Here is a 17343-nt window from a genome sequence, read left to right as displayed (position 1 = left end):
AAAGTGACAAGCTCTGCTTTCATTTTTCTTAATCTACTTTATTTTTTCCCTGTAACACTTAATGCCAGCTGATGTCATATATTTGTTTTTTATCTCCTCACCTTTAGGATCTAATAAACTCCTAAGGGTTTGCATGTGTGTTTTGTTTACTACTAAATCTGCAGTTCTTAGAATCATGTTGTAGGTATTTTGTGAATATTTATTGAGGGATTCAGGGCTTATACCCACTTTCTCCCCGCCCCCATACTCTTTTTATCCCCTACATCAAAATGACCTTGGTGGTTTTAGTGGGGTGCTTGTTAACAAAGGTGTATTACTGGATCCCATACTGATCAGCTGTGTCAACACTGGAGGTCAGGTCCAAGAATCTGTATTCTATAAACAAGCCACTCAGGTGGCTCTTACGCTTTGTGTGTATGGGACTCACTGTTTTATCCGGTGCCTGTACCTGATTAAATATTGACAGCGTAACTCAGTTGTAGACCCATGTATAATTAAGATGAATCGACCATTCTGTAGCAAAGTTTATTCCCTGTTGATCTCTCTAGGAAGAGTTACATGTATCTGTAGTTTTGATTATTTTGCTTATTTTAGTTTTTGTCCAGAAATCCTGTTTAATCCAGAACTTTAAGGATATAGAAATCTCAAATACTAGATGTTTATCAACTCACTTCTCCCAAACAAAATAAAACCCTTTAAACACACACATAATCTGTATTTGTCATTTTTTACTGACAATGAGGATGGATGAGCTGATATTGGGGATTTAAGTGAAAAGCATCATTCAAAAGTAGGACTGATTTAGTCTTTTTTCTATGGCTGTATACTGGGGAACAATGGTTGATCCTATAACATTTAAAGGCAGTTTGGTATAGAGGAAAGAGCTTGGGCTTAATATAAAGACTTCGATAGAAATCTTGTTGTATATACTACTTTTTAGCTGTAGAATCTTTAAGAAAAGTTTTTATAACTTTTGTGAATATATTCCCCTTCTGAAATGGAGATAATTGCTAAGTCACAGGGCTGTTGAGAGGATTTCTGTCACAGTGGCTGGCATAAAGTCAGAGTCATTTAATAAATATAAGTTCCTTTCTCTGTGGAAGTAAATTCTGAAGCAACTTAAAATGTTTCATTAAAAATAATTGTAACATATTTCAAACTTATAAAAATGACAGAAAACTGTAATAGATGTCCCAAGTGCCCATAACATAGATCAAATAATAATACTATTGGCCATATTTGTAATGTTACTGTACAGTTGAATGGTTCTCCCAACATTTCTTGTCTTCCTTTCCTCTACAGATAATATGCTTATCATTTTTTAAAAAGAATTTATTTATTTATTTTTAGAGCGAGGGTAAGGGAAGTGGGAGAGGGAGAGAAACATCAATGTGCAAGAGAAACGTTGATCTGTTGTTGCCCCTTGCAGGCCCCCACCTGGGGACCTGGCCCGAAACCCAGGCATATGCCCTGATTGGGAGTCAACCTGTGATATCTTGGTTTGCAGGCGAGCGCTCAGTCCACTGAGGCATATCCGCTAGGACTATTTGCCTATCTTGAAGTGGTATATATGTTTCCTGGTTTTTAAGTAGTTCTTAACATGTCTGTATATTTTTTCCCTAAATAATATATACTATTGTGCTATATTAAACTTTTTTTAGTGTGATACATGGCTTCAACTGTGTTTTTGTGACTTGATTTTTTTTTTTTATATGATATGGGTTTTGGGTTTATCCATGTGTACACATTTAGATCTTATTATTTTCAATTCTTTGACTGTTTCATGATTTATTTGTCCATGGATATTTAGGTTGTTCCAAAGTTTTTTGTAGGTTGTTTTTACAGTTACAAATGATACTTCGGTAAACAAGAGACCTTGTCTCTTTCTTCCTGTGCATATGTGTAAGAATTTGTACAGCATATAGACAATTACCTAGAAATTAAATTAAATTTTAAAATTCTGTTTAAAAAATTTGGACCAGGGAACAAAAGTGTGCCCTCCTACCCCTCAAAAAGAGCAGATGCAAGACTCTTGGGGTGACTTGGGTGAGATTTTCTGCAAGATTTTCCTTTAGAAGAAAATAGAGAAGAACCTTAATGAGGACTCTTAAGTTGCAGAGCCTAAATAGAATTATTCTGAATTTGTCCTTTTGCTCAGAGTCCCGTGAGCCATTATGCATTTTTGCATCTCTTAACTAACCAACAAAATTGACTTTATAAACTCCAACCTTATTTAAAATATTTAATTTAAATTAACTTTAGTTGAAAGATGTTTTTCTTATCTCAGTATGCTGATATTCAAATATATTCTTTAAGATCTGGTTAGTAATTTATGATCAGTTTATATATTTGTAATCTGTTTTACAATTTTCTAACTATTTAGATAAATGCATAAAGTCATTTTTATGACTCAATATTCTTTAAATGGGAACAGCAGAAATTCTGTTACATCACTCCTGGTAACTATGGAAACAGTAGATTTCAAGTGAAAAATAATATGTGAATCTTATAGGAAAACAACTTTTTATTTATGTCCTGATTTGATAGTAATTAAGGAAGAAGATGAGCTACATTATATACTCTTTAAAAGCATTTTTAAAACTTGGTGATTTAGGGTGGTCTTGTTGCCCAGAGAAGCAAAGCTAATAGAGGAAGTTATCTGGAGGGGTTTTGAACAGACCTCCCCAAGAAGTGCCATTTTGGCCTGTGGATTATTTTGAGTTGAAGGCAGTCGAGATCCTAACCCTCTTTAACTACCTAGAAGAATCTAAATTAGAGGCCTTGCCCATAATAAAGAGTTATTACCAGAGATGACCTTCTATAACTTACAGGGCAGGGCAGACTTCTAATTACTGAACTTCTGTTCTAACCATCCTGCCAATGACCTTTCTCCCCTCTGAAGCCGCAAGGCATCTTAATCTCATTCCTTGCTCAGGGTGCTGTGTATACTTAATTTTACTTTTTTGTCTCTGAACCTGTCATTTAGGTGGGGTTCCCATATGTATATGTAATTAAATTTGGTTATTTTATCTTTTTAATGTCTTACATCAGTTTATCAGATCAGCTGGAAGAACCTAAATGGGTGAAGTAAATTTTCTTCCTCGTCCCTTACCTGATATCTAACATTGTTAATAGGTCCTCTTCAGCAGTTGGTAAGGTTTTTATTTTGGCAGTTTGCATTGTAGTTCTAGTATCATATGAGAGAAGTTTAACTTTATAAGTTCTTAATAACATTATTTTATAGAAGCAAACAGTTAAAACCTTTTTTTTTTCTTGTAGTACTTGATTGGCTGTTAACTCCTTCTCTCTTTAAACAAACAAGCAAACAAAAACAAAAACCTACTGAAGTCCATTTGGGTCCTTTTCAATATTCTTATTCTAGGCTGCATCTGTGTGGGGAGGGGAGAGGGAGGTCCAGCATTGCTATAAAAGCTCATCCAGGTGACTGATGATGATTCTATACCAGTAATTTTCAACTTGATCTATATATCATGTCAACATATTAAAATTTTTTATATTCACATTTTTAAAGTAGGGATGTCTATATACACTGCTTCTTTTCAGAATCTTCAGTAGCTAGGATGGAGTGGGTAGTTGTATCAGCATATTAACAGTCTTCCAGGAAGAAGGGAAGATTTTAGTTTAGCTTGAAAACCTTTTTGTTCTGTGAAAACCTTCGACATCACTAGGAACGACATAAAATAAAATGAATGATATTTACATACTAAACACCTGTAACATATTGTGATCCTGGGTACTCTGCTATTTTCTGAGGATCAGCAGTGTTGGTATCATGTTGGAGTTAGAAATGTGCAGTTTCAGATTCTACCCTGGGTTTACTGAAACAGAACATGCATTTTAACAAGATCCCCAGGTCATTCATAAGCAAGTTACAAGTTTATGAAGCACTGCTATAGAAGAACTAATACTAAATTAATATGACCTGGCCCTTCAGCAGTGGTCTAGGCATGCGTTTTCTTTATCTTTAAAATGAACGAGTTTGGCTGCATAATGTCCAGAACCCCTGTGAATGATATATTAGATTTAATTTTAAGTATAGTAAGTTCTTTACTTTGATTGGTTCTTGGGACTGCAGTGAAATTATATATTGCAAAACCAAGTTTAGCATAAACGAATTGATATAAACAACAGTTAAGTTCCTATGGCACATTTCTGGTCATGAAAGCATCACCAAACTTCTAAAGAAAGACCCAAAACACTTCTAGTATTATACATTGAAATAAATGTGAGCTATGTATACATTTTTGAAAGAATAGAAACAATAGATTACTATTTCCCAACCCTCTATTCCTGTTCAGGATAGCAGGTGGCCTAAGCCCATCCCTACAGCTCAGGACACAAGGCGTGAACCAGCCCTGGACAGGATGCTCTTCCATTGCAGAGTCACTCACGCACACCCACCCACACTCAGACTGGGACAGTGCAGGCACACCAGTTCACATAATGTGCACATCTTTGGGATGTGGGAGGAAACCGGAATACCTAAAGAAAATCCATATAGACATGGGGAGTACGTGCAAACTCCACAGACAGTGGCCCCCAACACTGCATTGACATATTCTCTCATTAGTGTTACAATGAAACACATTAAAGGAAACGATGCTTGAGGATCTGTGGTACTAGAACTTGAATGTCCTCATGTGTCTTGACTTGTATTCTAGGGAGTGTATGCATATTCTATTGATGCTTAAACTTAAAACACTTGTTAGGAGTAAAGAAGTCCCTCCCCAATATAAAAAGCTATCTCGTTGAGTTCTTTAAGGAAAAGAGTATTAGTAACCTCATAATTCCTTTTTATTTTTTAACCAAAATATTTTGGCATGATGAAGTACTAGATTCACAGGAATTAATTCATAAAGGAGTAAATTTGTCACCATTGGAGACACTCAAAATTATGTTTTACAGATCCTGAATTCAGATCAAGAGAAAATATTTTAAATTGAATTTGAACAGTGTCAGAATTGATGGATAGCCCTAGCTTTTCATCACAGTGGAGTGTAATGTTTATGGGCAGTTATCCTTGAAGGGGACCATACTAGTTAGATTATTTTTTCTGGAAAATGATTAATAAATTGGCTGTATCCCTTTATACTTCTCATTTAATAAATGGAAGTTTTAAGGTATTTTGATATTTTTCAAAATCTGTACTTAATTTACATAAAATCCATTGATTTTTGAGTACCTTTTCTTGTTTTGACAATTATATCATTGTGTAACCACCATCACCACAATAATGATGTAGAACGTTTCCATCATCTCAAAAGGTTCTCTTGTACTCCTTTATAGTTGGCTTAGCTAAGGCTGCTATAGCAAATTACCATAGGCTGGGTAGCTTAAACAACAGACATTTATTTCTGCATAATGGAGACGAGGAAGTTCAAGATTAGGGTGCCAGCAGACTCAGTGTCTAGTTGAGAGTCCTCTTCCTCGTTTGCAGATGGCTGTCTTCTTGCTGTGTATATGGTGGAGAGAAATGATCTCTCTCAAGTCTGTTACTAATCTCATGACATAATTATCCCGCAAAGGTACTGCGTCCAAGTACCATCACATTGGGGGTTAGGACTACAGCATATGAATCTGGGGGACACAAACATTCAGTCCATGGTAATAGTCAGTTCTCTTCCTTTACCTTCTGCTCCTGGCAGTCACTGATCTGCTTTGTTACCTGTAGATAATGCTGTTTCTAGAATTGAATCAGTACAATATTTTGCATGTTGCTTCTTTCGCTTAGTACACTGCTTTTTAGATTTGTGTTGTTGTGTATTTCAGTAATTCATTTCATTGCCAAGGAGTAATCCTGTTCATTTTCCAATAAATTAACATATGAGTTGCTTCCAGTTTATGGACATTATCAATAAAGCTGCTATGAACATTCATATTCAAGTCTTTTGTTGTCATGTTTATTTTCTCTTTTAAGTACATAGGGGTGTGATTCCTGGTTGTATGGTAAGTGTTTAACTGTATATACAGTATTTACTGCCAGAAAGTTTTTCAAAGTGGTTCTATCATACTATACCCTCACCAGAAATACACGTGAGTACCAATTACTCCCACAAACTCATTTGTCAGTCTTGTAAGTTTTAGCTATTTGGTGAGGATGTAGTGGTATCTCATTGTGGTATTGATGGATTTCCTTAATGTCTAATGGTGTTGAGTATATTTTTATGTACTCGTTGGCTATTCATAAATTTTCTTTGAAGTGTGTTAAAATCTCTTGTCAATTTTGAAATGAAATTGTTCTTATTGAGTTGTAGAAGTTCTTTATATATTCTGAATACTGGATTTTGATTAATGATTATATATCTGTCATGAGGGATAATAATCTGTAGTTTTGTTTTCTTATGTCTTTGTCTGGTTTTGGTATTAGCATAATAATACTGGCTTCATAAAATGAATTGGGAAATGTTCCCTTTTCTTTTTTTTTCTGTAAGAATCTGTATAGAATTGGTATAATTTCTCCCTTAAATGTTTGGTGGAATTCACCAGTGAAGCCACTTGGGCATAAACTATTCTTTATAGGATGTTTAATGGGTTTGATTTTTAAACCTGATTCTTTTTGGTTTTCTCTACTAAAAAGTTGAGTGCCTTCTTTTAGTTAGCCAACTTGATAATAAGTTTCTTAGAGTAGGGTTCTTACTTACAGATGTTAGGAGGCAAGAATTGATGTGTATTTAGAACTGTATTTCTGGGGAAATGAGTTGAGGTGAATGGTGGGATAGGCACAGAATTTTATAGTCACTTGACCTTATCTTGTATATACTGAAAACATTTTTTTATTTTTGATCCTCCATGACATCCTTCTGCCCACAACAAAAAACTAAAATGCTGTGCAAGTAGAAGGAAGGTTGAAAAAACGTTGGAGAATATTTGAGAGGCATTCTTTTGTTTCTAATAGCACTGGCCTGTATCTCTGTTTTTTGTATTTAGACTTGTTTCATCTAATAGTCTTTATTAGACTTATTATTTTTTTAAAAAAACCTCTTCTATTATGGAAATTTTCAAATCTGTACAGGAAACCATGTAGACATATGTCCCAGATTCAAAGATTGTCAATATAATGGAGACTTTGTTTTTATCTGTTCTCTCATAGCCAGCCTCCTACCAGGTTATTTTGAAGCAAATAGCAGATTGTATGAATGTTTTGTATCTTTAAAAGATTAAAGATGTTAAAAAGCTTAGCATGATACCATTATCACACTAGAAAAAATTTTAAATCAAATATCCTGAGTTCATATTTCCCTGATTGTTTCAAATTTTTTATAGTTGCTTTGTTTAAATGCTGCATTTAGTTGATAAGCCTCTTAAGCCTGTGTTCTGTAGATTCTCCCTTTTTTCCCCCTTTGCTTTTGCAGTTTATTTGTTCAGGTTTGTTTGTCAAATGGATTGTCCCATATTCTGGAGTTTTCTAACTCCTTCTCTGAGATTGTGGTGAATGTGTTTTCTATATTTCCTTCCCTTTGTTAGATCTAGAGCAGCAGTTTTAACCTTTTTCATCTCATGGCACACAAACTAATTGCTGAAATCCTGCAGCACACCAAAAACATATCTTTTTGCCAATCTAACACAAACAGGTATAATTTTGATTTATTTACAGAAAAATAATAATAGTAATTACTTACCTTTTTGCTCCAGAGTGACTTTTTAAAAAATCAGGTGCCTATATTTGTTTATAAGATAGTGATTTTCAACTGGTGTGCTGCAAGAATTTTTAAACCATGCAATACCTGACTATTTAGTCAGGGGCACTGACCTCTTTTCCTTTAGATGGTCAAATAAAAAATGACAACAGCCAACACAATAGCCATCAGTGTGAATGAATCGAAATTGTACCTATTTTTTTTGTCAGATTGGCAAAAAATACATTTTTTAGTGTGCTGCAGAAGTTTAGTAATTAGATTGTGTGCTATGAGATGAAAACGGTTGAAAATTGCTGATATATCCCACCAGCTTTTCACCCAGTAGTCTTAGTAATTGTGCCTTGCTTCCTTCGTGAAGTTCCTATTGCTGGAGAGTGAAGACTACCTGGATTCCGTTTTTGCAGGACCTTAGACACTACTTAATTGGTTCCTGGGTAAACAGTTTTCAGTCAGACAGATCTTTAGTTCCTGTGTGTGTTATTTTTAATTGGGAATTTGATTTAAGTAATTATTTCATTCTATATTGTAGTAGTTCTTGAAAATAAATGAAAATTAGGTAATCTTTTAAGAACATTTATTAGAAACACGAACTAGATATTCAATATAAGCATATTATTTAGTAGTGATTATATACTTAATACTAAAACAACCTTTTAAGGAATTTTCTTAATTGGCTAAATTAACTGATTGAGGCTTCTTAGAGCCTCTTCAAAGGTTCTTCTAAGAGCAGTATAAAGTGCAAGTCAGGATAACGTCTTTCCCTGGTAAAATTTGTTTTAGCAAGTATAGGAGTTGTAGATTATTTTAAAGACCTTAAAATTATATCCAGAGTTGTTATCATCTAGTTCATATTTTTCTTATTGACACGCTAAAATTGTGAATAGCAAATGCTAGAGAAGAGGTCTTTTTTCAATGATTCTTTGCTTTTCTACTTTGGAAGTGTTTTTTTGCTTAATTATGGTACTATGCATGAAATTCTAACGGGTCAAGTTTGCTTTGAAATTCTGCAGTGCTCTTTCTTTCTTGGCTTTACTAATGCATTCATTTTCTGAGAAATTCTGTTTTGTTGATAGTGATCTCAAATAGCAATTTCTTCTCAACTTCCAGGTAACATGATTGGAAAATTCTTCAGTGCATTTGTAATGGCATTTAATACTTTCCACTGAATTTCATTGCCAGTCAGTTCTCTTCCCAAACCCCTCACAGCATCTTTTGAGCTAAAAACTTATTCCTTTGCTAGCTCACCTATCCAGTTTTTAAGCATTTTAGAGACTGTAGATTGTGCCTCTCTGTAAGGAAATGGCCTCTTTTGTTCAGTTTTATGGATTTGCTGATACATACATTCTATCAAGTTGTCCCACATCATTAATCAGCCTGTCACATTTAACAAGAATTACTGGTAATTGTCCTGACCTAGAGATGTACGCTTCCTTCAGTTAATATTTCCTTGTCCATCACAACTGTGCTTGTTGAACATGATAGTTTGAACCTGGAAGATAATTTGTATTCTTTTATTCTTCACTTCTGTAGACTTTAAAATGCCACGCTTTATTTCTAGAGTGACAATTTTCTAACTTGAAAAAAATTTGACATTATGGTGACTTACTTTATTTTTTGAGATCATAATTAAAGCAAAAAGAGTTCCAAAATTTAAGAAATTTATAAAAAATAAAGAGCAGAGTGCATATACTTATTCTAAAGCACAACTCCAGATTTTTAACTGGATGATTGACATCAACTGATTGCCAATGATCCTTAGTTTTGAGTTGGTCATAGAATTTATGGTTAGAAATTTGATTGTTGATCCTTATTGTGGGAATCAACTATAATAAAGGTCACAAAAGCAGGGTAGGGTTATTGAAAGTAAAGCAATTTCAATTTGAGGCTTTGTCAGTTTGTGCTTATAAAGAGGCAGCGGTGGGGCCTAGCAGTTTTGCTCTTTGTAGCCTGTTTATAGGTAGTTCCAGCTTTTCAGCTCCATTCAATTGAGAGAAGCACATTGTTCCTTTGGGAAAAACAGTTGGCTTTATAATGTTAAATTGAAAGTTTGATTCCTGACCTAATGTTCCATAAGAAGTAAATTAAAGATATTATACAAGCAAATGTATAGCAACTGTTAACCTTTTTTATTAGCTCTCAGCATTAAATTATGTACTGTATATATCTCAATTTACTCTTAAATATATGAGCAGTACATAATCTTTTGAGTTTAAAAACTATGTGCAAAATACTGTTTTAAGTATTTAATACTTTGCTACCATAGGATTAAAAGGAGTTTTTTCCTTCTTAAAGATATCTAGATTATGACTGACAGTTCATACAAGAGGAAACATACAATGCATAGATATGTAGCCTGCCCAAGTCAAATATATACATATTAAATCAATATGGATAACATGACTAAATAACTGAATTTTGAATTTTATTTATATTTAGAAAAAGTGAAGTAGTTTTGTCAGAATGGATGCAATATAAATTGAAAATGATTTTTTTTGGTGTTTGATTCTGTTTTTGGAAAACTTTAGTATGTTTGGAATATCTTGCACATTTGAAGCTACTTTTGGTTGTAAATTTTATAAAGCCTCTTAAGTGATAATGCATTTTTAAATATACACTTAGTGTCTGAATTAAAATGTTCTGTGAGTGTAAAATACACTGCAGATTTCAAAGACACTATGAAAGAATGTGAATATTTAAAATATTGATTGAGTTGAAATGACTATATTGGATGTATTAGGTTAATAAAATATTATTAAAATGATTTGTTTTGTGAATAATCTGAATTCACCTAATGATATATTAAATTGGAATTTAACTGTGTTTTACCTTTCCTGGAAAGTTACCTTTTTTTCTTTTTTGCATGCAAATAGCTCGCTCATCTAAATCTATGTAACATTGAAATTTCTTGTTCTTTACATTATATTTTCACCATTTGCAACACATATTGAAGTAGTGTTGATTTTGATATATGTACAGTTAGAAGTTGCCTTGTAATGTGGAAGTAAAGGCTTTGCAAGTCAAATAAGCTAGATTTCTTTTTTCTGTAAAGAAATGAAAAATTCATTAATGTGGATATGTAATCTTTGTTCTGAGAATAGTGGTTATGTGGATGAATTATTGTCCCACTGTTGACTAATAATGTGGCACTCCTCAGTGGACCAGATGTCTCCCGGGAGAGCAGGGACTATTATTGCATTGAACACAGTGTGTGTTCCTTCAACTGGAAACTGGTACTTGGTAGACAGGCTTAAGGGGAGAGTCTTAAAAATGTTGATGTGGGAGAGAAGTTCCCATGGAGTAACTTGTTGCTACATGGGATCAAGCGAGGAAGAAATCCAGACGTACTGCATTAGGTTCTGAAACTAGCTAGGTGTTTTCTTGTTTAAGAAGAGAAACTTCAAATTTGTCTCTGCTGTTACACATTCTATAGTTATTTCTTCATTACTATTCAGTAAAGTTCTTCTGCAGAAATGCCACCTACTTTTGGTGTGCTGGGTGAACAGAGGAATAATTTATGTAGCTTTTTGGGAGAGCTATGTAATTTTGAAGAGGTGGCTGTGGTATTTGGTGAAAAATAGCCCCAGAGGCAGATGAAACTAAGTTGTAACTCTGCACCTCACTGACCATTCTTGTGTCCTCCACTAAAACATTAATCCTGTGCTTTACTTTAACATGGGCAGCTGTACTATTGGGTTGTTCTTATTAAATTAGGGACTTGTTAGCTTTATCATACGTATCATTTTTGGAGACGTCTTAGGACCTTAACTTAGCTCTTTAAATTTTAGAAGGAAAAATGTTTATGTTTTATACGTTTTAGTCTTTGTAATTTGGAGTAATTTCCAGGTAATGCCTACAAGAAAAATTGAGCTGTGAATTATTAGGGGAAATTGATCCTTCCCCCCCCACCCCCCCCACATACACACACACACACACACACACACACACACACACACACACACACACACACACACACAGTAGTGTGCACACAGTAGTAGAAGTTGTTTATAGAATAGTGCAGTGCTCAGGAACAGCTACTGTTCCCATTTAGCTGTTCAAATTAAAGACTTAATTGAGGTAGAGGCCATACTTAGTGTTGCTGCTTCTCTGTATATATAGTGGGAAATCTTACTGGTATCCTTGGTCCTGTTATATAGGGAATGAGAAATCCGATATGTATTTGAACACTAGTAACTGTTTTCAAATGATTGTAATGGGAGAGGGGTGGTGTGGTGTGGGAAGTAATTGAAATTTTGCTTTAGTTGTGATCCTTTAGAAAAAGTCTGTAATGCAGGAATTCAAGTAATGTGTTTCTCTTTTTAAAATTCTAGGTGAGAATTATGAAGATGATGACCTAGTAAACTCTGATGAGGTTATGAAGAAAGCATGTCCAGTACAGATTGTTCTTGCTCATGAAGATGACCATAACTTTGAGCTTGATGAAGAAGCTTTGGAGCAGATATTGTTACAGGAGCACATTCGTGATCTTAACATAGTAGTGGTATCCGTGGCAGGAGCTTTTCGTAAAGGGAAATCATTTCTACTGGACTTCATGCTTAGATATATGTATAACAAGGTGAATAGTGTCTTTTAAATTGAACCCAGTTAAAAACAACAAACTATGAACCAACCAATCTTATTTAAAAACTAATAGGAAAAAACCCAGTAAGCTGTATTTTGAGTTTTACAAAGATATAATTCTTTATAAGACTTCTCAGTTATGACAGTAATAAAAGTTTGTTTGAGCTCTTAATTCTTAACTCCATAATGCTTTTCTGCTTATAGTACATACTGATGCATATGATCGAGCATCTGTGTTCTAGGCATTGTAGCTCTGATCTAGGATGTCTGAGTATACGTTAAAGTCACAGAAGTATACTACTGTTCATCGCTCCCTTTTTGTTATTTCCTCATACCTTCCCCTTTTGATCACCTTTAAACAATGGGTGAAGTAGCCTGATAGAGACTTTTTGTAAAAGTACATCTAGGCTACTCAATTAAGTCACCTTCAGTGACTATTACTTTTTGAGATAAAGTCTAGTTCTTTATAGTGGCTTCCATGGCCTTCTGTGTTCTCTTAGCCTCATCTCTTGCCTTTGTTTGGAAAGTATCCTCAAATGTTGCTCTACCCTGCCTGATCTTTTCTTAGGAGGCTGTCCCTGATGTCTAAAGCTGTGTTATGTCCTCCCAGCTCTCAAGGCACAGGTCATGTGTTTCATTGATACCGATTTTTTTTTTTTTTTGATACGCCATTTTTACTTTTTTTTCTGGCTAGTTTAACCTCTGTCAGGAGTTGGCCTTATCTTGAATAAATACCATATCTCCTGCACCTAGCACAATAATTGGGCAGTCGTAAGCACTTACTTTATATTTTGGGCAATGATCTCCCTTTCTCTATACATTTTTACTTTTTGTTGGTACCAGACAATGGCTTTTTCCCTCCAACCCCTCCCCTACCCCCCACCCCTGCCAACTTTGGCTCAAGTAAAAAAAATTGTTTTACTTGAATCAGAATTGTTTCCCTGACAGTTGGAAATTGGACTGAGGGAATGGGAGTTTAATAGTTATCAAGAAGGAATTGGAATGGAGCATTTAGATGGAAGGGCTTTACAGGGCGTGTTTGACATTTAGAAGTATGTGAAGATACTAAAAGTAACACTGACAGAATTATGTAATTGTCTAAATAGTTGTCAGAGGTGCTCACCTTTATGAGTTCTGTGTAAATCTGTAACTGGGCATGCATCTGCCTTTCAGATAATTCTTTTCATAGAGATTCCTTCAGGCATGTTCAAGTATGTCTGAATATCAAGAATGTAGCTCATATTAACACTATTTACATGTGTCAGAGATTGAGAAAGATGACAGTATTTTAAAGTTTTCCCATTCAGATTTGATTCCCCACCCCCAGAGTTTTGCATCTGAAATAGAGAAATGTATGAATAGTGGCATATTCTTATAAAAGAACACTGTACATTTAAAGATGATAAACTTTCTGTATTTTGAGGTTCTAACTCCTTTAGTTTGTATATGTTGTATCTGTGTCTGATCTGTTCACTGCAAATGTATTTAATTTCAAGTAGGTCACAGACTGTAGAATGCTAGAAGGGGAAGGAGGCTTACTTAGATCACTTGTCTAGCAATGACAGATAAGTTCCACCTCTGGTGCCATTTCTGATTCCATTTCTGATCAATTAATAGGGACTGTTCAGAGGAGAAATAGCAGCCCATACATGTGTTTATATACTTGCAGTTTCTAGCTAATAGAATTCCCCCATTTCAAGAAAGGCTATGATGATCTGAGTGAGGTTACATACCTAGTTACTGGCTTCTAAGTTCAAATATCTTTATTAATTTTTATTCAGAAGGTTTCCATATAGAATTCTTGATATAAACAATCTTATTCTATTAATTAAAAATTGCATTAAGCAGTGTCTGATTTTTGGGATAACCTGCCTGTACTGATTTAGTGGTGGGTCATGCTGTTCCTCAGAGATGAAAGGAGAATAACAATGGAATTCTTAATTATTTTTTTGACATCCATGAATTAGTAGTTTTGACTCCTCTTTGATTTCTAATATTATTAATTTGTCTTTCTCTGTCTCAATTTTATTGATCTTTTCAGAGGACCAGCTTTTGGCTTCATTTGTTATTTTATCCTATTTATACCGTTTTCTTCTTTTACATTTTATTGATTTCTGCTCTACTTGTGTTCTGCTTGCTTTAGGTTATATTGCTCTTAGTTTCCTAAAGTGGAAATTTGAATGATTAGTTTTAGATCTTCTTTCCTAATATGTGCATCCAATGCCATAAATTCTCCTCTAAGCACTTCTTTTGCTGCATTTCACACATTTTCATAAGCTGTATTTTTGTTTTTTAGTTCAAAATATTAAAAAATTCCTATTGAGAATTCTTCTTTGATCCGTAAGTGTATTGTTTAAAGTCCAGTTATTCTGGGGGTTTTCCAGCCCCAGTTATTTACAGCTCAGATATCATTGGTTTCTAGTTTAATTCCATTATGGTCTAAAAACATACTTTGTGTAAACTATTCCTTTAAATTTGTTTTAAGGCCCAGAATGCGGTCTCTTTCGGTGAATGTTCTGTGTGAGTTTGAGAGGAATGGGCATTCTGCTGTTGGATGAAGTGTTCTGTAATTTCAATTATATAGTTCAGTGCAACTATATCCTTACTGATCTTCTGTCTGCTGGATCTGTTAATTACTGATTGAGGGGCATTGAAGCCTCCAAGTAATATAAGAGTGGATTTGTCTATTTCTCCTCACAGTTCATTATTTGCCTTACATATTTTGATGCTTTGTTATTAGATGGCATACACATTAAGGATTGTTAGGTTCTGTTAAAGAATTTACTCCTTTGTTACATGTAATACTACTCTTTATCCTGATCATTTCTTTGTTTTGAAGTCAGCTCTGTCTGAAATTAATATAGCTACTCTAGCTTTTGTCTGATTAATGATTGCCTGGTATATTCCCCTCAATTTCTTTGCTTTTAACCTACCTGTGTCTTTATATTTAAACTGGAATTTTTGTAGACAACAAATAGTTGGGTCCTTTTTTATTTAATCCACTGTGTCAGTTTCTGTTTTTTATTGGTTTATTTAGATCATGCCCATTTAAAGTGATTATTGATAAGTTGGGTTAACATCTCTTATGTTTGCAACTATTTTGTTTGTTGTACTTGTACTTTGTTCTTTTAATCTTATAGCTTATTCTCTTATTTGCCTTTTATAGTTTTTTTTTTTTAAGACTTTTAAAATTTATTTTTAGAGAGTGGGAAAGGGAGGGAGAAAGAGAGGGAAAGAAACACATATATGTGAGAGAAACATCAATTGCTTGCCTCTCATATGCCCCCTACCAGGGACCTGGCCTGCAACCCAAGCATGTGCCCTGACTGGGAATCAAACCTGTGACCTTTCAGTTTGTGGGATGATGCTCAACCCACTGAGATACACCAGTCAGGGCACCTTTTATAGTTTCAGGTGAGCATTTTATGATTCCATTTTCTATTGTCTCCTAGTATATCCATTATGCTGCTTTAAAAAAAAAAAAAGATTTATTTTCAGAGAGAGTAGGAGGAAGAAAGAGAGAGAGAAAAATATGATGTGCAAGAGATAAATTGATAGGTTGCCTCTCACATGCCCCCAACCAGGGACCTGGCCTGCAACCCAAGCATGTGCCCTGACTGGGAATTGAACCGGTTACCTTTTGGTTCATAGTCCGGTGCTCAATCCACTGAGTCACACCAGCCAGGGCCCATTATATGTCTTAAAAATTTTTTTTTTACTGGTTGCCTGGGGTTTGCAATATACATTTAAAACTAAACTAATTACACTTTAGAATAATACTATTCTAAAATACTACTGCCAGGTACCTTATGACAGTATTCCCAATGCATCCTTCCTGTCCTTTATAACATTTCTGTCATTCATTTCTTCTATTTATATACTGTAATGATAGCTTTGTTGGATAGAGTAATCTTGGTTGTAGGTCCTTGCTTTTCATCACTTGAGATATTCTTGCCAGTCCTTTCTTGTCTACAAAGTTTCTTTTGAGAAATAAGCTGATAGTCTTATGGGAACTCCTTTCTTGGTAACTCTTCTTTTCTCCTGCTGCTTTTAAGATTCTCTATTTTTAACCTTTGGCATTTTAATTATGATGTGTCTTGGTGTGGTCCTCTTTGGGTCTAGCTTGTTTGGGACTCTCTGTGCTTCCTGGACTTGTATGTCTATTTCCTTTGCCAAATTACAGATGTTTTCTTCCATTATTTTTTCAAATAAATGTTGAATTTCTTGGTCTTCCTCTTCTTCTGGCATCCCTATGATGTTTGTACGTTTAAAATTGTCCCAGAGGTTCCTAAGCCTATCATCATTGTTTTTGAATTCTTGTTTCTTCTTTCGGTTTTGGTTGAATGTTTATTTCTTCCTTTTGTTCCAAATTGTTGATTTGAATTCCGGCTTCCTTCCCTTCATTGTTGGATCCCTGTGTATTTTTCTTTATTTCACTTTGTGTAACCTTCATTTCTTCCTTTATTTTTTTTGCTGTACTCTGTGAGTTCTTCGAGCATCCTTATCACCAGTGTTTTGAACTCTGCATCTGACAGGTTGGCTATCTCCATTTCATTTAGTTCTTTTTCAGGGATTTTGTTCTGTTCTTTCATTTGGATCATATTTCTTTACCTTCTCAATATGGCAGCCTCCCTGTGTTTGCTTCTGTGTATTAGGTAGAGCTGCTTTTACTTCCTGGCTTAGTAGTGTGCCTATTTAGCAAAGGCACCTGTAAATTGTGTGGGGCAGAGTCTTAGGTAATTGCAAGGGCAGGGCCACCACTCACTGTTTTGTGGCTCTGTTTTTGGTGGGGGGCTCAGAGAGGGGACAGTGCCGCTGCCCGGCTTCTATAGATTTGCTTGACCTTCTCCCTGTTTCCCGTCACTCCACCCACTTCCTGTATGCAATTGACACCCTTCCATTTGCTACTCTGGGGTTTGCATAAGTTCTGAGACTTAAGGGGCCCTTTAAGCAGGGAATATCCGACAGTTTCTTCTGCCACCCCAAGCCCCACTGCTTTTTACAGCCAGAGGTAATGGGGGTTTATCTTCCTGGTGCTGGAACCCTGGGCTGTGCAGTCTGGCCTGGGGCTGGAATTGCTTGCTCCCAGGGTATCCCTCCTGATTTT

General features: G+C 35.0%; 1 protein-coding gene across 3 annotated transcripts in view; it reads left to right on the top strand.

The window, feature by feature from the left end:
- Positions 1-17343, top strand: part of ATL2 (atlastin GTPase 2) — a 46960-nt gene that overhangs the window by 10458 nt on the left and 19159 nt on the right. For all 3 annotated transcript variants that reach the window (XM_090281171.1, XM_090281172.1, XM_090281170.1), the window contains exon 2: positions 11987-12231. In XM_090281171.1, the coding sequence (XP_090137297.1) occupies positions 11987-12231 (245 nt within the window). The remainder of the gene's footprint in view (positions 1-11986; positions 12232-17343) is intronic.

This window comes from Furipterus horrens, unplaced genomic scaffold (genome assembly GCF_987537825.1).
Source record: "Furipterus horrens unplaced genomic scaffold, mFurHor1.1.pri manual_scaffold_6, whole genome shotgun sequence".
NCBI lineage: Eukaryota > Metazoa > Chordata > Mammalia > Chiroptera > Furipteridae > Furipterus > Furipterus horrens.
Note: the sequence above shows the minus strand (reverse complement) of the source record. Positions and strands in the feature narration are given on the sequence as shown.